The sequence below is a fragment of the Balaenoptera acutorostrata genome, chromosome 18, assembly GCF_949987535.1.
Source record: "Balaenoptera acutorostrata chromosome 18, mBalAcu1.1, whole genome shotgun sequence".
Classification (NCBI taxonomy): domain Eukaryota; kingdom Metazoa; phylum Chordata; class Mammalia; order Artiodactyla; family Balaenopteridae; genus Balaenoptera; species Balaenoptera acutorostrata.
Genome location: NC_080081.1, coordinates 602168 through 622311, shown reverse-complemented (window position 1 = coordinate 622311; position 20144 = coordinate 602168). Strand labels below are relative to the sequence as shown.

The following is a 20144-nucleotide window of genomic DNA, read 5'->3' as shown; positions in this document are numbered from 1 at the left end:
GAAGATATGGTAAAGAATACGCCTTTTTGTGTAAATTCAGATCGAATACGCCTTTTTGTATAAATTCAGATTGAATACACTTTTGTATAAATTCAGATCACCTTTTTTTATAGAAAGAGTTAAAAGATGCCTTCACGAACAACACTCATGAGAAGTAAACAGTAGCTGCCTCGGAGCCCGTGCCCCTCGCGTGAGTGTCACCAGCACCCCAGGGCCAGCGGAGACGGCTGCGCTGAGAAGGGGATTCCAGGCCTTTGTGAGGTGCATATTCGTCAGCCGTGATGTCAGAGACACTGAGGTCTCAGCATCCCCAGGAAAAGACCCAAGAGACTCCAGCTGCAGAAAAACCAGGATCGCGCGCTCCCTGTCCTAGGGGCCGGGGGCGGGGTCAGCACACGGTGGACAGCGGGGGGAACGGGTTCTGCTTGCTGACAACCAGCTTCTGGTGCTGGTGCGAGATGTAGCCTTTAATGTGACCCTGTGGGAGAAGAGCAGAGGCGGCGTACGTTTCTGGGCCTGGGTCTCGTCAAGCCCGCGGGGGTGAAGGACCTGGTGCTGTGGCACAAGTACCCCCCCCAGTCACCGTGCAGTCAGCTCCCCGGGAGGACAACGAACGAACACGCGCAGGGGAGAACAGAGAGATACGTGCCGTGTGCATCCACCCCGCCCACACAGAGCCCTCTGGGAACAAGGAAGGCGTCAGAGCTCCCGGCGAAGACGGGGCCCAGGGGAGGCGCGGCCACACACCATGTAGATCAGGTTGGCCAGGATGCACTGGACCTCGGCGATGTCCACGTCCTCCACCTGCATGAACTTCAAGGCAACCAGGAACGCATCCAGAGACAACTGGTGTGTCTTGAGTAACAGGTACCTGGAAGAGGGACAGAGCTCACGCTCATCAGGGACGGGATGTGAGGACGGAGTCAGTAGGAGAAACATCTGCTGAGAAACCTCTGTTCAAGAGGAACAAAGCATCTCCCACCTGCCAGATACACTTGAAAAATAAGAGCTTTTCATTCTGACTTTCCAATTTTAAAAAGCCACTAGTACAAATATACTTTACATTTACTGAATATTTGCTTGAATCTCAGATGCACGTGTTCTCACATTTTAACATCCTTAAAATCGAGACGCACCTTACGATGGACAGTGTCTCAGGTGTGATGAACTGGGGTCCTTGCTAATTTTGATATATTCCTCACAGCCAGAAAAAGTCTGACTTTGACTGAAGTTTAACTGAGAACCTGCTGGGACCAGGCCTCAGAGAAGAGTCAACTTCCAGAGTGACACGGAAGAAAAGAACAACCTCTGACGGACAGGGGTGGTGGGGAGGGTCAGTGGGTCACCAATAGAGGACACGGGCAACGGGTCCCACACTCCCGGCAAAATGGGAAACGCTTGGTTCTCAGGGCTGGCGCTAAAACGTCTGTTACAAGGTCTTCACCGCAACCCGAGTTATTCCTCCCGCAAGGGCGGGCAGACCTCCGCTCCCTCACCCGTGCAGCCGTGGTGCCAGGGCCCAGGGCAGTGCGTGGGCTGCGGAAGATGGATATGGATTTTATCCCACAGAATGAAAAAGAAAGGACTCTGCTTACACTTTCTTAAAAAGATTCCTGTAGGTGATAATCTTCAGCTTCTCGAGGATGAGGAAAATGCCGCACCGGATGAAGAAGGTCTCGTGCTTGGCCAGAGCCTCGTTCAGGAGGAGGAGGTTGCCTTCGCTGGGCGGTGGGACAGATGCACAGACACAGTCAGAACAACGTCCAGGATGAGAGTGTTCCCTCACAACATGAGGACGTCTGTGCTGATTTTATCTTCTAAGAGGTCTCAAATGGAAAAGGAAAAATACTCTACCTCACAGCTTTGGTCACCTCCGCAAACTGCATGAGATGGTACTTCCTCAGGAGCTCAATGGTTGGCATGTGACCCTAAGAGTAAATTTCCAGAATAAGAACCCTTTCACTTTTAACCAAATTGTCTTTGATAAAACTCTTATCAAGGAAATAAGTTTTAAAAACTTGCAACCTGCGTTTCTTAGGCTTTCTTCCTAAGTCGCTGAACAAGAACTGAAAGCATCCTAGTCTACTGGGAAAAAAAAAAAAAAAAAACAACGCTGCTCTGGAAATCAGAAAACCTAGCCAAAACATGGTTTTGTCATCAGTGACATCTGACCTTGACCTCGACCTTCTCATTACTGTCTCATAGGAGGCCATGACACCTGAAGCAGTACTAGGCTACAATTTAGGAATTCAGAAACAGCTTCCAGAAGAACCAGCTGAAAAATCTAAAACTGGTTGTTCCCGTGAAGTCGGGTTAGCAGTGGGGAGGGAGGTGTGACACTGTCTCTTTCCCACTACAAGTCGCCCTGAACTAGGTAAGTATGTGTGTGTTGTTTTGATAATTTTTAAAAATTTTTAAATGGGAGGAAAGGAAGCTCTATCTATTACTTTGAGAATGTTTTAGTCAAATAACTTGGTAGCTATTTGTCATTTCTTTACAAATATCAAAAATAATTTTCAGTGACCAAGTAAATAAGATACCTACAGACAGGCTGGAATGACCTTTTTCTTTCTTGGTTAATCCATTTCTATAAATTTAGATTTTTTAGGGGAAACAAAAATAATATGCACTTATTTTACTTGTCTTATACATGTTAAACTTTTGGTTAGGGAACTTCAAGAGAAAGGAAACACAGGCAAGCCTTTCCAGAAGGATCTGGAAGTGCCAGTCACGGAAAGAGTAGTTCGGGTCACACCCAAGGCTCACTCCTCCTCAATTTTGGGGGTGTGCTCATGTGCAGCTCAGACTGTGACCCATCACACACCACTGGCTGCGCTGTAGAACATCTGCCCACTTCCTGTAGACAACAGGACCCGTGAGAGCTGGTGAGATCACTTACCAGGAGCATCTTCACAGGAAGTAGATAAATGAGGACCATCCTTTTGTTCTTCTGGCTCAAACGGTGGCAGTGCTCAAAAGCAAAGGACAGGTACTCCTCAGCTGCAGAGTCAGCCACAGACATGGTCACCACGGTCCCCACCCTATGCCTGATGCTACCACCCACCCTTACATGAAGGCCCGAAAGGTTTCAGGAACTGCAAATATCTACCGTCAACGTTAACAAATAATTTCCTGCTGTGTCAGGTATTCAAAAATACCACTCAGTGCATATTCAGAGGAAAAGCACAGCAATACCTTCAGAGACTTCAGCTGAGAGTACAGGTGACCCCTGAACAAGGCAGTCTGAGCTGTGCGGGTCCACCTGTACACGGGTACTTGCAACGGTAAACACTATGTTACCACGTGGTCTGTGGCTGGCTGATCCGTGGATGTGGAGGAACCGTGGGCACAGGGCTGACTGTGAGTCACACGGGGCTTAACCCCCTTGTTGTTCAGGGGTAAACTGTAATTTAAAAGCTTCTCTTCTTGGACTTCCCCTGTGGTGCGGTGGTTAAGAATCCGCCTGCCAACGCAGGGGACAGGGGTTCGAGCCCTGGTCCAGGAAGATCTCACATGCCGTGGAGCAACTCAGCCTGTGCGCCACAACTAGTGAGCCCGCGAGCCACAACTACTGAGCCTGCACTCTAGAGCCCGTGCTCCGCAACAAGAGAAGCCACCGCAATGAGAAGCCCGCACACCGCAGGGAAGAGTAGCCCCCTCTCGCTGCAGCTAGAGAAAGCCCACGCACAGCAACGAAGAGCCAACATGGCCAAAAAATAAATAAATAAATAAATTTATTTTAAAAAAGTAAGAAATAAAAGCTTCTCTTCTTATGCTTGATATTTAAAGGAAAAAAAAAAGATGGGGGAACTAACCAAGAAAACCCCTCTTTCGAAAGCTGTAGATGTATTAAAAATTTTGTGAAAGAAAATGAAAAGTTGGTCTACACAGCCCTACAGAGTAAAAAAACAGCACTTATTATGAGAGCGCTGTTATTTTTGTTATCGGAGCATCCATGGCTGTTGACACATGGAGAGGAGGTGCTCCTTACGTCTGGTGTGTTGCCTGAAGTCACATGCCTTCGCGTGCAAATAACTGTCGGAGAAGTGAGTTTAGAAAGTCTGGTCTGAGGACGAGAGAAGAATCATAAAGGACCACCACATGCCAGCTACTCCAAAAGTTCAGAAAGAAAAAACGTGGCTTCCCGTTCTCGAGAAAGCTAGTGACACAAGCCACATAACGTGATTTCATGAAAGCGCAGCTCTGACGCGGCGCCGATCCGCCACGCACGGCCACAAGCGCCGAAGACGGCACCAGCGCAAAGCTCGTCCACCGCGGCTGGAGCTGAGCTACGCGCTGCCCGATCTCCACGTCCTGGGCCAACGGGACCAGCAGAGGCCATGGGGAAACACCGACTGTAGCCTGCGCCGCAACACCGGTGCCCAGAAAAGGACATGCTGGCGCCCGTCTCAGCGACCTGGCGCGGAGAGAGGAACTTCCCGTGGGACTTCCCCTCGTGGAACCAACGTAGTGTCAAAAATAAACACAGCCGGGGCTTCCCTGGTGGCGCAGTGGTTGAGAGTCTGCCTGCCGGTGCGGGGGACACGGGTTCGAGCCCTGGTCTGGGAGGATCCCACGGAGCAACTAGACCCGTGAGCCACAACTGCTGAGCCTGCGTGTCTGGAGCCTGTGCTCCACAACAGGAGAGGCCGCGATAGTGAGAGGCCCGTGCACTGCGATGAGGAATGGCCCCCACTTGCCGCAATTAGAGAAAGCCCTCGCACAGAGACGAAGACCCAACACAGCCATAAATAAATAAATAAATAAATAAATAATTTTTAAAAATTACTTGATTAAAAATAATAATAATAATAATAAAAAAAATAAACACAGCCTGGACGCAGCCAACACCCGCGGTCCACCTTCAGCAGTAACAGGAGGCAGTGACCATGTGCCCTGAACCCAGCCCCAGCTGCTCAGAAGCAGTGACACACCTTGCTTGAAGTCGCTGTCGAACATGGCCTTCCGCCCCACGTAGTACCTGTACGTCACCCGCTGGGCGGTGCTGTAGTCGTCCTTCAGGTTGGAGCTGTCGATGGCTCTGATGAGCGGTTTACACAAGTGGAGCTTGTTGATCTGTAACGAGCAACCGTCTACCCTGAACAGCATTGTAAATAAGTAGGCAGGACAGACGTAAGCTTCTGGTTACGAAGTGCACGCCTCCTTGCGGTGGGGTTCCCGTCATCAGAACCGACGGCTGGATGCTAACCTCGCACCACAGCCGCCCGGCCTGACCACGCCCACCGCGGAGGGCGCCCCCGCACGGGGTCGGACCCCGCGCCCCGCGCCCCGCGCCCCGCGCCCCACGCCCGGCCGTCCCCGCACCGACACCGGCGTGAGGCGCTGGCACCTCCCTTCCCCTGGAGCCGAGCACGCGCCTCGCCGGGCGGAGGCTAAAGGCTAAAGAGGACCACGGGCGTGAAGCGCTGACAGCAGCCCTCGCGCCGGGCAGCCCCTGGGCGCACGCCAGCTCCCAGGATTATGTGCGCAGCCGGGGGGGGGTGGGGTGGCGGGGGACCGCTTCCCGGCCATGCCGGGAGGCCGGCTTACACTGAACAGAAGGGCTGTCTGGGAAGACAGGCGGAAAGCAGACCCAACAAAGAGACGCAGTGCTCTGACAGCATTTACCTTAAAATAGATCTTGAATAACTGATTCACCAGAAACAGCATGCCCCACTTCTTGGAGTCCTCTATGCCCGCACGGCTACGGGGAGAACGGTTATGTTAAAGCTGCCCAGGAAGTAAAGATGTCACGTGTCAACGCAAAATCAGCTTCCGCAACAAATTAGCGTCTTAAGATAGAGCCCCACGGCTCGAGTCATGTGCACGGAAGACTACAACGCCACGAAAGAAGACGTCTTTAGAAGTGCTAAATGTGTGCGGAAGCATAAGAGGTGGTTCTTTTCTCTTATTTCCTTATGAGACAATGGACTATTTGAAGCAAAAGCTAACAGCAGTCGTGGGGCTAAGGCGAGCGCCGGGCGGGGCGGGCGGGGCGGCGGGGCGCTCACGTGTCGCTGGCGCAGACGCGGAAGCAGCTCATCAGCAGCTCGGCCGCCTTCTCCAGCATGTCCCCAACTTTGCTCTTTCCTTTCTTTACCAGCTGCTGATCTGCCTGATAGAAGATAAAAACCTTTACTTTTAATCTCCTCTAGACGCCTCGATTAAACAGAAGATCACGGCACAGCTAGAAGCAAAAACGTACAGCTGAGGGTCGTCCCCAAAGGTTCTGGCAAGACCATCTAGCCTGTGCTACTACGTTTTCCAAAACGGGGGCGTCTACAGCGTGTTCCAGCTCTTCCACAAATCAAACTGCTCTTCAACCAATTCAAGCCCGTAAGTCGGTCACGGACTCCTTGAGCCTCTGCCATGCGCTAACTAGCCTTTTCTTACTTGGCCGTGAAGCCCCATCTCCCACGCGCGACGTTTGCACGGTGCAGAGGACGGCAAGGGACGGGACTGGCGCCTGCTTGGCGGCCCCAACCGAACTCGAGGCCACTGTGTCCTGAACCCCGCGCACCCGCGTCCTCCCATCAACCAAACAATACAGCTAACTTCACTTTAGAGGGTCAGTGAGGATGCAGTAAATATTAACATTAGTAAGTCTTAGTCCTTGAATACATGTATTTTTAGTGTTCTTTGTAATGAAGCGGGAAGTCCACCTACAGCACGTCTGTTTTTAAGGAAAAGCACTGGGGCCACTGTCGAGGCCGCAGGCTGGACTGTGGAACAAACAACCTCAAAGCCTGGCCAGCCAGCGTGGGCCACTGGCCAGCGCGGGGCTCTGGAAAGTGAATGAAGCCAAGCCTGTCACTCCCAGGCAAACACTGACCATTATCTGCTGCCGATGACATTTGCACTTTCAAGACAAACTTAGAACTTTGGAAAACTTGTATTGACCACCAAGAGCCTAGCAGCTTTCCATTGCTTCACGACTTCTCTGATGAGGTCACTGGAGAGATTAACAAATGTAGAGTTTTCCTGGTTTTTGTTTTTTCACGTAATGAAATATATCAACATTTGGAACATCTGGGTAACTCAGTGAACCAAAATTCTCCAAATGATCAATGTACAACGTTACAAAATCCTACAGGGGTAAAAGATCCATTCACCGTGCAGGACACACCAGTGGGTTTGGATGTAACGGGAAACGGTCACTGCTAAGCTTCAAGAGGCCACGTTGTAACGAACCTTAAAAACTACTCTTGGGCTTCCCTGGTCGCGCAGTGGATGAGAATCTGCCTGCCAATGCAGGGGACACGGGTTCGAGTCCTGGTCTGGGAAGATCCCACATGCCGCAGAGCAACTGGGCCCGTGAGCCACAATTACTGAGCCTGCGCGTCTGGAGCCTGTGCTCCGCAACAAGAGAGGCCGCGATAGTGAGAGGCCCGCGCACCGCGATGAAGAGTGGCCCCCGCTTGCCGCAACTAGAGAAAGCCCTCGCACAGAAACCTAGACTCAACACAGCCATAAATAAATACATTAATTAATTTAAGAAAACAAAAAACAAAAAACTACTCTTGTAGTTTTAAAAGGTGTAGCTCAGAGAAGGGCATCTACGATCACCTGAAAAGGCTACCAGAACAGTCCTCCCACTTCCATGTACATCTACGTGAGGCCACACTTCTTCATATATTCAACCAAGACAAGGTACTGCAAAGAGTGAATTCAGAAGCAGACTTAAGAACCCGAGCGGCTTCTGTTGAGCCATACATTAAAGAGATCAAAATGGAAAAAAATGCCACTTTTTAGTACATTTTGTTCACTTTGAAAATAGTTTTTTTTTAATTTAGAAGGTCAATTATCTTACCACATAAAAGGTTTATTATTTCAGGTGAACAATATTAAAAACTTTCCCAGTTAAAATTTCTAATACAGTAAGTATTGATATAACCCACACGAACAGAAGCTTCTGGGGGTCCTCAATAATTTCTATCTAAGTTATTATGTTTTTCAGTTCTAAAATTTCCATTTGGTGCTGCTTTATATCTTGCATTTCTTTGCTGAGATGTCTCCACCTGCTTCAAGCGCGTTCGCACCTGCTCCCAGGGTTTTATGGCGGCGGGGGTGGAATCCCCATCCCATCCTCAGTGTCGGGTGCTTGCTGACTATCTCCCCCATTCAGAGTCTCAAAGGCCAAGAGTCCCGATTCCTGGTATGACAAGGGACTCTCGATTATATCCTGGATGCCCGGGATGTCATACGACTGTGGCTCTTCTTGTTTCAGCCAGGCCTGCGCTCCCACCACGCCACCCACTGCTGACAGGGCTGGGCCTGCAGGCCCGGGGGGAGCAGCTGGGACGCTCCCGGCCCCAGAGGTGGGGTGGAGGGGAGGGAGCCGCGTCGTCTCTGCCTGTCAGTGTCCCCGGGGTTTCAGGCTTCGCCAGACCGAACCAGGATGCCCAGGAGACGAGAAGGAAACAAACACAGGGAACTCGCTGCTCTGCCCCTTCTTCTCTCCACCTCTCAGAGCCACGCTGGCCTTAAAACTCCCAGCAGGAGGGAGAGAAACACGTGCCTACCGTGTCTTGTCCAGAACCAGAAGTTATCAATAGTTTTTAAAACTGTAAAGGGGTGTCAGGACCAAAAAGTTAAGAACTGCTGCTCCCAAAATGGCTTATGCTGACCCCAAGGGGAAATCGACTCATAAAATCCTCCTCGTTCCAGAGAACCCTCAGCACTCCCTGAATCTACACCAGGGAGAGGGGACAGGGCGTATCTCCGCAGCTGACGAGAGCGCGGTCCCTCATGCGTGATCCCAGCCACCCCCGTGCCCTTGCTCTCCACGCCGGATTCACCCGACCCCACGTGTTCCTCAAAATTTGTGCAAAGAATGACATGAAATTAAGCAACAGATAGATAACGAGTTTGGGTTTAAAACAACAGTGACAGAAACTGAACTTACATTATTGGCAAATATTCGAAGGTCAAGTGCCACTGCATACATGACAGGCAGAGCCCTACGAGGCAAAAACAAGTACATCTGAAGAAGCTCTGAGGTCAGAGGTTCCATTACCAGAGGTGGGGACGCCAGGGCTACCATCCAGAACGGGGGTCACCAGCCCACGCCCGGGGCTGCTAGGCTTTCCCTCCCCCTCCTCCCGGGCAGGCGGCAGCCCCTCCCCATCTGCATGGAGACGCGGGAAGTCGAGGGGCTCAGCTCCGGCCGCACCCTCCCCCTACCTCCCCCTACGCTGGGACAGGAAGTCTCCCTCCCCTCAGCCCCTACCACCAGCCAACAGCTCCACTAAAACAAGACGTGGTTCACAACGATCTCCTAACAGGGCCCGAGGTATGTAACAGACCAATGCCATAAAACGACTTTTCAAAATCTAGCTGGCAGTGTTAATTTTATGTGTAAGAGAGATCTTCACTTAAAAAGGGTTTGTTGGTTTTTTTAGTAAAAGGTATTTGCAAGCCTTCAGTTATTTTAGTATAAACAAAATTTCAGTATTTACCAAGATTTTTAATAAATCATAAAATAGTTTACCAAGGAATTTAAAATAACCCAGTTATTATGTATTCTATCATCCCAAATGAACTGTAATTGATCTACATCTTTTATCCAAGCTTAAAGCCAAAAGTAAGTTCAAAATTGACAATTAAAGGGAAAAAATAATATTTAATAAATATTTGGGGGCATGGAATGGCTGAAATACTTCATATTTACAGAAAAACACTGCAAATAATCTGGCTCACCTGCCATTTAAGTTTACACTGACTATTAAAACGCCATTATCTGTGTTGATATTATCACGTCAACACACAATATTAAATACCAACACAGAAAACACAATTAAAACTTCTGCTTTTAAAAAAGAAAAAAGTGGGGCTTCCCTGGTGGCACAGTGGTTAAGAATCTGCCTGCCAATGCAGGGGACACGGGTTCGAGCCCTGGTCTGGGAAGATCCCACATGCCGCGGAGCAGCTGGGCCTGTGAGCCACAACTACTGAGCCTGCGCGTCTGGAGCCTGTGCTCCGCAACAAGAGAGGCCGCGATAGTGAGAGGCCCGCGCACCGCGATGAAGAGTGGCCCCCGCTTGCCGCAACTAGAGAAAGCCCTCACACAGAAACGAAGACCCAACACAGCCAAAAAAATAAATAAATAAAATTAAAAAAATAAATAAATAAAAGAAAAAAGAAAAAAGTCATTTGCTAATTTCCAGCTGTTTCTGTTTGTACTTACCAGTTTTCTTCTTTGTGGGCCTGAAATGCCCGTAGGAATGATGTAGTATATTAAGGAAGGTCCGACATAAAAAGTTCAAGTCATGCTACAATTGAAAGACTAAAGAACAACGAGAGTTCTAAATTGTAAGGGCTATAGCTCACCACTTAAAAGATTATGTATAACAGCAGCAGGTTCTTGAAGGGAAAAAATACATAAGCCCACATTACAAACGCCTGAGTATCATTAGGTATAAGTAAATACATTTATTTCATACATACTTTCCCCAAAGTAAGAAAAGGACTGTTATAAGATTTTTAAAAGTGGCAATTTCACACATTTTTTTTGGTTTCTCTGAGCCCAGATGACCACAACTTATATATAATGTGCTTTAGAATCTGTAGTGTAAAGTTTATTTCATTGATTACAGAATTCCTGCATTCAAAGGAGACTTGGCTGGTCAGTAACCAATTCTCTTCTGTGTATATTAAGCAAGATGGTTAAAAAATTGGCAACTAAAGGGAATTCCCTGGCGGTCCAGTGGTTAGGACTCAGCACCTTCACTGCCGGGTTCCACAAGCTGTGCGGCTTGGCCAAAAAGAAAAAAAGCAACTAAAGTCTGGAGATACATATAAACAGTACTAGGATACTCACTGACCAGGGCCTTAGCCATAAGATATCACTTAAATGATTTAAATCAGAATTGGCTTGATTAAGGACCTCAGTGACCACAATTCAATGCTGCTGTGTGTTGCGTCCACTCTTCCATCTGTGCCCGGATCTGGAAGTTCTTCTATTTCTCCAAGGGGACTAACCCATCCCTGTAACTATACTGAATGTTGGAAAGGCAACAAAATATTATTCTTCACAATAGAATTAAATAAAATCCTTAATCATAACCAATGTTCTTCCCTACCATATAGGTGACTGGACACCAGTCTGAAGGCTATGCTAAATTTAAGTACCTGAGTGGAAGAGCTAAATGAGCTTCTCCTGCTTTCTAATGAAAGGTGTGACTAAAACTGGCCTGATGTTTCAAGATCTTAGCCCCCAAGTAACCCGCTGTATCTGTCAGACATTGAACAGTAATGCACACGACAAAAGATATTGGACAATGACGGTCTGGCACTTGTACGCCTCTATGAAGTCGTGGTTCCCCGCCGCGTACGTGCACCTGGAAAGGAAGCGGTGGATACTGAGGACGGCAGGGCAGAAAGTGCGCGTCCTCGCTGAGAACCGGCATGAACCCCGCGGACCGCACTGCTCACTCCCAGCACAAACGCCCTGCTCGCAACCGACCCAGCAGATTACAAGGAGGCTCACAAGAGACCACCGGGTACAAGAGGAAATCGCACGCTACATGCTGGGCCTGTTCTTTCAAGTCCCAGAAGGAGAAGGCCAGCTGCAGAGGTTCCACTAACAACACGCAAATGGCCCTTCTCGGGCATCGATGGGCAAGGACACTCTACCCAGACGCCCGGCTGGCACTGTCACTCTCAGTCCGTCCGTCCCCAAATCTGGCGCCTCATCACATGCTGCACAGAGCTAGGAAGTTGCTACAAGAAACACAGCAGCACTCCAACTTTTCCAGAGATCTCAGGGGCCCCGCAGGTCTGCCCCGCCCTGCCCCCGCACCCCAGCCCGCTCAAGACGCCGGAGAAGAGGGCAGCCACGAGGACAACCAAATACCACACGCTTTAAGACCTAGAGCTTGCCTGAATCGAGGCTTTAGAGGTGAAAACGGCAGACATGACATGTGACTAAAAAGCAGAATTTCATCTGCTCTGCTCTGCTCCAGTTTCTTTCCCAGTAAGGCCGAGAGGTTAAAACCCGGGCGTTTCCATGAAAAACGCAAGTCGATAGTGGGCACCACATCCCACTGCACAAAAGACCACGACGCAGCCAGTAGGGTGAATATCAAATGCTTCTTAGAGCATTACACAGAAGACACACACACATCCATGATTACCATTTCATGGTAACTTTTGAAAACACATGTGGTCCCTGAATAAAAAATTTATTAAAATTCTAAAGTATTTCATTTTATTTTTTTTTAAGTATTTTAAACTTCAGAAGATTTTCATAGGTGTTACCAAAGTGAAATTACAAACACACTTTCCTACTTTTTCAAAGGAAATTTTTCATTGCTTCAAGCATAAAATGATGGTAAATAAAACCCCTAGTCAGTTCAGCAATTTTCAGATTTGCTTGTTTTTCTCCCTCACTCATGGATTACCTTAAATGAGCTGCAAACATTTCGTCATAAGGGGGTTCCAAAACTTGTTGACACTTCTCTTCTGGAGAAGCCATCTAAATGATCGTAAGAAAAATGGTAAAAATAAAATTAACTGGGACAGAAAGAATGCAACATGTAGGAAGAGATTCAGACAAACCTTTGTTTCAAAAGAATTTACACTTTACAGTTGACAGTAACTCTTCACACTTTAGCACTTCAAAAAAAAAGGTTCATTTCTTCCACTCATATTTATCAAGCACAACCTACGTACAGGGCAGGAGATGAACACAATTCGCTTTGTCTACCACAGGCCAGGAAATACTCTAGGCATGTTCATATGCATCTTAATCTATTTATTAAGCAGCTACTATGTGCCTCGTGTGAGGTCGAAGGAGCTGGAGACAATGCCTGGGGGAAGGGGGGTCGGGGGGTCAGGAGTCGCTCCTGCTCACTTCCTGCTGACAGGACTGCCCACTCAGGGTCCTGAGAGACAGCAGACATTCACCTCGAACTTGCCCTCGCCTCTCAGTGGCCAAATTCTGGATAACACGAGCATCACAGTGGATTATGCAGTGCACTGAATTTAAAAGAAAGGGACTCAGTGAATCCACACTGATACAGCTCTATAATGAGACAGGGAGAATGGCAGCATGGGAAGGATCACCACCTTACAGCCCCTGACGAAACAACCAGGCAGACAACGGGCCCAGCGAGGCAGCTGTCACATGGAAGCACGTGGAGCTCTGGAATCAGCCTCAGGTCACAAACGGGCGAGGAGACGTGTACCAGGGACAACCTGCCAGCAAGCTGAACCCGAGTCCCATCAGGACTCCGAGCACTTTCTTTTTTTTAAATTTAATTTAATTTATTTATTTTTGGCTGCGTTGGGTCTTCGTTGCTGCGTGTGGGCTTTCTCTAGTTGCAGCTAGCGGGGGCTACTCTTTGTTGTGGTGTGTGGGCTTCTCATTGCAGTGGCTTCTCTTGCTGTGGAGCACGGGCTCTAGGCACGTGGGCTTCAGGAGCTATGGCACGTGGGCTCAGTAGTTGTGGCTCGCGGGCTCTAGAGCGCAGACTCAGGAGTTGTGGCACACGGGCTTCATTGCTCCGCAGCATGTGGGATCCGCAGCATGTGGGATCTTCCCAGACCAGGGCTTGAACCTGTGTCCCCTGCATTGGCAGGCAGATTCTTAACCACTGCGCCACAAGGGAAGCCCAGGGCACTTTTTTTCGAAAGAAAAATTTAGGTCCCTGATAGGACACTCCAACATTGTAACGGCTATCAACGAGGAAATGGGTGTTACAAAATATCAACAATATCTTCCACAGAAGCTATTGCTTGGAGAGCATTTATCATCTGAATCAAGAATGCTTATATTTTAGAGCAGGGGCTGGCAGATGCTCACATAAACGGCCAGCCAGGAAATGCTGCAGGCTCTGCAGGGCCCATGTGCCTCTGCGGCAGCCAGCGCGGAACGCAGGCGGCTGTGCTCCAACAAAACCTCACTGGCAGCAACAGGACACGGCTTTGGGCTCCAGGGACAGCCAGGCCGGGGCAGAGCCCGAGCCCCACTGCCTGTCCGCTGGATGACCTTGGATGACCTGGCCCCGCTACTGCACTTCTCTGAACCCCAGAGAGTCGTGTGGGAATTAAATGCAGGAAAACGAGCACAGATCTCAGCACAGACTCTGAGATGCGGTGCTCAATTAATGCTCAATAAACGAACTGGAATTAGATAAACTGTGAAGGAACTTGGCAATTTTCAAACAAGAGTGGCAATCTTAGTTTCCTTCCTACTCAAAGTCTCAACTTTTCTCAGGAAGGTGGTGACCCCGTAACCCTCGCAGACACCTGTGCGTGGGGTACCACACCTACCTGAAGCCGTGGGTTGGCAACATGAGGGTGCTTGAAAGACACCAGCTCTGCAAGGGATGACCCGTCTCTGGTGTCAACTGCTTCACAGACCTGAAGCGTTTGGAAAGAGAAGAGCTAAGTGGAAAATAAAATACTCTGTCCTAATGGAACCTAGACAGCACACTGCACACCCCTAAACTTCACTTTCCCTACTTTGAAAGGACTCAAAATATAACAATCAGTGCTCTCCTTAGCCAGCAAATAATCACTGCATTTGAAAACGAGATCTCCTGGAGGCAGACAGGTGACTTACCGTTAAAAACAATGAAAAAGCAGAAAAAGCCAGCGGTTTATTATTTGCTTATTAATGAAGGTGAATTATTCAATTTTACTCAGTCATACTAACAAACATTTGAAAATCCACTTATACAGCTTATGAAGAAGAAAAAAGAGCTTGAAAATCACATATGTCCGAAATTCAAAGCACTTCCACTCAACCTAAATTTAAAATAAAAATGGGAAGGCAATGACCAAATAAATGTCACAGTCACACAATAGGACGCCTGGGTGCTGTGAAAGAGAATCAAACAGATCTACTTGTAATAACATGGAAAAGTGTCCACAACATACTTACTGTTAATTCCAAAAAAATTAGTTGCAGAAAAACTGTACAACTTGATCTTGGAGAAAAAGAAAAACTAAGTATCGATATGACGTGTAAGCACAGGAAGAAATGCGGGGCCCCAGGCCGCACCAGCTGACCCCTGGCCAGTGGAGTGGGAGCCGGGGGGGGCCGAGGAGAATTTCATTGTATATATTTCTATACTGGAGGCCTGAGTTACAGCAGAAATTTTGTAAATAGAAAACCAAATGATATTTTAAACTTATATTTATCAAAAAATGACATAAAAATCCTAACCATGTAAGTGAAGACAAAGCCAAGCATAAAGCTGCACGTACCATAGCATCATTTATCCACAGAAAATTAGGTACGGAAAGTATATGCAGGGGCGACGTGAGAGGACACACGAATGCACACCCACGAGAGGTGCTCACATCACCGCCCACCAGCAGGGTTAACACTGAAAGGCCGACCACCCTGAGAGCTGCTGAGAACACAAAGCGACTGGAACCCCAGCCACCGCTGGCGGGAGGGCGAAGGGGTGCAGCTGCCCGGGGAAACGGTGAGGCACGCGACCCTCCCACCTGGTGACCCGACGGCCAGGAGGAACGGAGGCCCATGCTGCCTGGACACCTCCAGGACCCAGCTCCTCGTCTGCTGCACACGCAGCATCGACTGGGAAAGTTTCACCACCGTCTCTAAGGCAATTCACAGAATAAAGAATTTGCCACTTGACTATTCAACAAACTACATATGCACTTATATTTTGAGCCAGCAATCCCACTTCTGGGGATTTACCTTCAACAAGAAACAAGATATTCGTGCAGGCTTACTTGCTGATGTATTATAATGAGTAATCACAAAATACACAAAATCAGCGTCCCTGCCTCCGAGAAGCTGATAAAGCCCACGACATTCCCGTCACAGGGGGTGTGACGGAAAACAGAAGGCTGGCGACAGACTATGGGCAAGTCTTAAAGAACTGATGCACTGCTCGGCAGACACTAGAATCACAGGCAGGCCAGTCACCCGCTCTGGTCACCGTTAATGTGTCACGCCCCAGAACCTTTGGCCCTTTCACTTAACACCCGCACTGGACCCTGCGGCCGGACCCCAGGTCAGCCTGCTGAGCAGTACCTGTGGGCCTGGACCAGGGACTGCAGACCTCACCAAGTGAAGCTCACTAGCTCTGGGCGCTCCCAGGAGGAAATTCTCTTCCCGGGATGCTGCTGGTCACCTTGCATTCTCCAGGTTCCGAGCTGGTCCACAGGGGGATCATCTACTCGTGAACTCATAATCCTTCAAAAATATGTTTTCTAGCTCCAGCCACTGAAAAGGCACAGAATTAATGACTCCCCAGTAGCAATGGGCACACCTAGCACTCAGGTTTGTTTTCTAAATTCTATTCCCCACTAAGAGGAACCAGAGCTCCCTGGGGAAAGGGCAAATCCAGCACTGGGACAGGGAAAGAACTAGGTGAGCCTGGAGTATATATTATTGTGCCAGAAAGCAAGGCAAGGCTCAAAGAAGGACAGAGGCATGTCAAAAAGCCACAGAATGGGGACATATGTATAACGGATTCACTTTGTTATAAAGCAGAAACTAACCCACAATTGTAAAGCAATTATACTCCAATAAAGATGTTAAAAAAAAAAAAAACCCACAGAAACCAGTTTTAATGGACTCCCAGTGGTCAAATCGGGGACAATTCGAGCTTCAAAAAGAATAGTAACATTCCCACTATTGGTACTGGATTATAACTAGGCATTAAAAGTAATCTATAATGATGCTTTCAAAAAGAGGGGCATAGAGGAAAGCATTGTTTAACTGCTGAAACACTAGCTAGTAAATGTAGAAAGAACGATAGGCAATCACCACTTGGCAACCACTAACGTAATAACTGACTTGGGAAAACCATTTTGTGGGAGGGTGTAGGGAACAGGACGCTCAGTGGTTTTCAGGGTCCGTCCAACAGCCCACAGGTTAATCGCAATGCGGAAAGGTACCTCAACGGTGGAGTCATCTGATGGGCAGACACCTCCTTAACCAAGTGGTCCCGTCAGCATCCCCAGCGCTGGGAGAGGCCGCGGGAAATCCACACGATCCGACTGAACCCGGATCTAATCATCAGGAACAGCCAAATAAAGGCAGCTGGTGAGGCATTTACAAGTCACTGGGCCTGGACACGTAAGAAAGGTTAAATGTCATAAAAGCCCCCTTCCCCAAAAGGCAAGAGGACTCTTCTAGAAGACTAAAGGGCAAAGCACCCTAATGCCATGTGATCTGACTGGACCCTGGGTTTCAAAAAAGAGGTTCCAAAGACGATTGGGGGTGGGGGGGTGTGGATTAAACTACGGATTCTACATTGGAAAATACTGATGTTCAGTTTCTCGATGCACCAAAGGCGCTGCAGTTACACAGTGGACGGCCTGGGTCTCAGGCGCATGCTCAGGAAGGTGAAGGCCATGGGATCACCGGGAAGAAGCGCGTGGGCCCAGAGGGAAGGGTGAGTGAGCACGGTGGGTACACGCCCGGGTGAGGGGTACACACCTCTCCATTTTATTCTTTCAACTTTTCTGTAGGTCTGAAATTTTTCAGGAAAAAAAAGTTGGAGGAAAAAAATGTTAATGTAGACACAGCTTTTAAAAAGTAACCTGCTGTGTGAAATAAGAGTTTGTGTAATGGACAAAAGAATGAAATAAAAGACACTAAAAAAAATAATATCAGCCCTCAGAGAGATACTAGAAGTGATGGAGAGATCCACCTCGGGGAGAAGCATGCAAACTGATCTTTTTCTAAGGAGGACAACAAATCTTTAAAATATATGGGGAAATGTAAGGTAAATTAATTCAAAAAGAAACTAAATGGAATGCCTGCTGAAACTCGAGTGCTGAGCAGAAAGGGGGTGTCGCCGCGGGCCGGCTGTTGAGAGACAGCGCTCCTGGGCCCTCGTGCTGGGGGTCCCACACTACAAGACTCTGACCACTGGCTCTTTCACTAGGGCGGTTACTCAGGGCTGTTCATGTGATGAGTTACCTTGAGAAACGAGATAATGTCTCCCCCATCCCAACCCTAGACAAAAACCAGACTTGCTTACTGCCTGCTACAGGACAGGTAGATTCCCCAGGTTCTGTCTCTCTCAGGTACATGTGCAGCCGCCCTTCTGGGCCCGTCACATCGCCTGTGGGACTTCGGGCCCAGGGAACCACACCAGCACGTGATGCTGTGCCGCTTGCCACACAGAGTAATAAGGTCCCTGGTCTCTGACCCAGGAATCGCACGTGTTCTGCCAGCATCCAAGAAACTAACAAGAGACCTCATGGGCTACTGAGGGTAAAATCAAATCCCAGACCCAACAGCTAATGGAAGTTATCACAGAGACCACGGGAAATGAACGACATACGACTTGTCCACAGGTGGTTGCTGGCCGAGGATGTTGCAAAGGTGAGAAATAAGTCCAAGCTGACAGAGTCACTGAGATTCAAGCAACAATAAACTTCGGAAGCTAAGGAATAGGCAGGTTCTGACTTGGACAGGAAATGGCTGAAGCTTGGGCTAACAGAGGTAGTGAGCTTGGTGTCACAGCACGGACTCTGGGGCCAGGACTCCCAGTCTGAATGTGCCACTTACTAGCCCAGTGACCTTGGAAAGTCACTTAACATCCTCTGTAAAACGGGGCTTTTGCAATGGACCAACCTCCTAGGGAAACAGTGGCGATGATGCGCTGCCGGGTACCACGGCGCCTGGCTCTCGGTAAGCCTTCGCCAAGCACTCATCGTGCCTGGTCTTCTCACAGCCACCCCGCTGTCCCGTGGGGTGGAACAGAGAAGACAGACAATTACAGGAGATTCTCAGAGTGCTCCTCTGGGAAGGCAGGGAACAGGACCGAGCGGTAGAGTCTGGAGAAACAGAGGCACAGGAAACGGAGACACAGGCCAGCACGAGTTCTAGCTCACTGCTCACTAGAACGTGGAGGTCCGAGCACTGGTACGTCACTCGGCCTCATGCCCCTCCACCTGCCTGCATCTATCCAGCCCACACACTGTGCTGCACACTGCGTGGCTCAGACACTGTTCAAGGCACACACAGTGCCCCTCCCCCCAAACCCTGGGGTTAGGTGTGGGCCAGAAAACTGTAAGAGATTTAGAAATATACAAAAGATACAAATATACAGAAGATAAAAGTTATAAAAAAAGCATAAAATTCTAGAGAGACTGTATTCACATTGGTTCTCAAATGTCTACGTACTTGTTCAACTTTAAATAAAAACTGATATTGAAAAATGTTAACTCTGCAAAGGTAAGGCCAAGGTGGACTTTTCCTTAAAGAAAAGGTCTTAGGCCTCATTCAGAAGACTGCAAACGAATGTATATTTGTAAGCTTTAAGTTAAGATTAAAGCATGTGTCTGTTTTTTCCTGATTCCCGTTTTAACCAACTTTCTCAACTAACCAAACAACTAATAGTTCCAATCTTGTTACACTATAATCAACTGACAAATAGATATCTTGGCCTGGTTGTCAACAGACACCTCCAACTCGACACGTCCAACACTACATTTGTTTTTCCCTCCTAATCTGTCTTGCTCATCTGTTGCCCAACTAGAAACCTGGGAATCATTCTTGACTCCTCCCCGTCCCCCGACAGCACATCCTCATTCACCAAGCCCTGGTAAAGTCTCCTTCAGATGTTCTAAAAAGCCCACTCCCCCTTTTCCGCACCCCTATTACCACGGTTCTAGTTCTGCGAATTAGCACAGCTCAGAGGAAAGACTACAAGCTTTGAATCCATAATTACCTATGTTTGCGCTGTGCTGCTGCGTTCACAGGCTGTATGGACAAAACCCTGAGAGACACACTTCCCAAAGGATGTCAGCAGCGTATCGCTAACACAGACCGGCTCGCAGCCGGACCACTTGCTCTGTCCCCCCGTTACTTCCACCACTTTGTTCCCCCCTCCCCACACGCCCCTAAACTGAGAGCGCGGCCAGGGGCTCCAGCGCAGCCGGTGGACAGACTCGCCCGGGCTCCCGCTCCGGCCCGCAGGCCAAGACAGCGGGAGGACAGCTGGCAGGCGGCCCGCTGGCCGAGGAAAGTTACCTGCTGCAGGTACTGGTTGATGGTGATGTGCGCCATGGCCACTCCCGCCGCCGCCCCGCGGAGCTGCGCGCCCCGTCGCCGCCGTCGCGTCACTTCCGGGCCGCGGTCCGGTCCCGGCCCCGCGCCGCCCGCCCCGCCTTCCGCGCACGTTGGTTCCGGAGGCAGCGTGTGC

At 49.0% G+C, this 20144-nt stretch overlaps 2 protein-coding genes across 3 annotated transcripts in view; one reads left to right on the top strand and one right to left on the bottom strand.

Moving 5' to 3' along the window:
* The window catches only part of CUL4A (cullin 4A), a 68662-nt gene that overhangs the window by 2869 nt on the left and 45649 nt on the right, over positions 1-20144 (top strand). The window lies entirely within an intron of this gene.
* PCID2 (PCI domain containing 2) lies at positions 81-20141 on the bottom strand. Of its 2 annotated transcripts, XM_007196756.3 has the most exons (14): positions 19973-20141; positions 14275-14364; positions 12402-12475; positions 11274-11339; positions 10187-10228; positions 8906-8960; positions 6012-6115; positions 5629-5704; positions 4935-5076; positions 2900-3000; positions 1855-1928; positions 1596-1721; positions 748-871; positions 81-478 (listed from the first exon to the last, which is right to left on the bottom strand). In XM_007196756.3, the coding sequence occupies exons 1-14, from the start codon at positions 20006-20008 to the stop codon at positions 389-391; spliced, it is 1200 nt and encodes a 399-aa protein (XP_007196818.1). In that variant the 5' UTR covers positions 20009-20141; the 3' UTR covers positions 81-388. The 2 variants fall into 2 exon arrangements, with proteins under 2 accessions (XP_007196818.1, XP_028018309.1); XM_028162508.2 differs by lacking the exons at positions 8906-8960; positions 10187-10228; positions 11274-11339; positions 12402-12475; positions 14275-14364.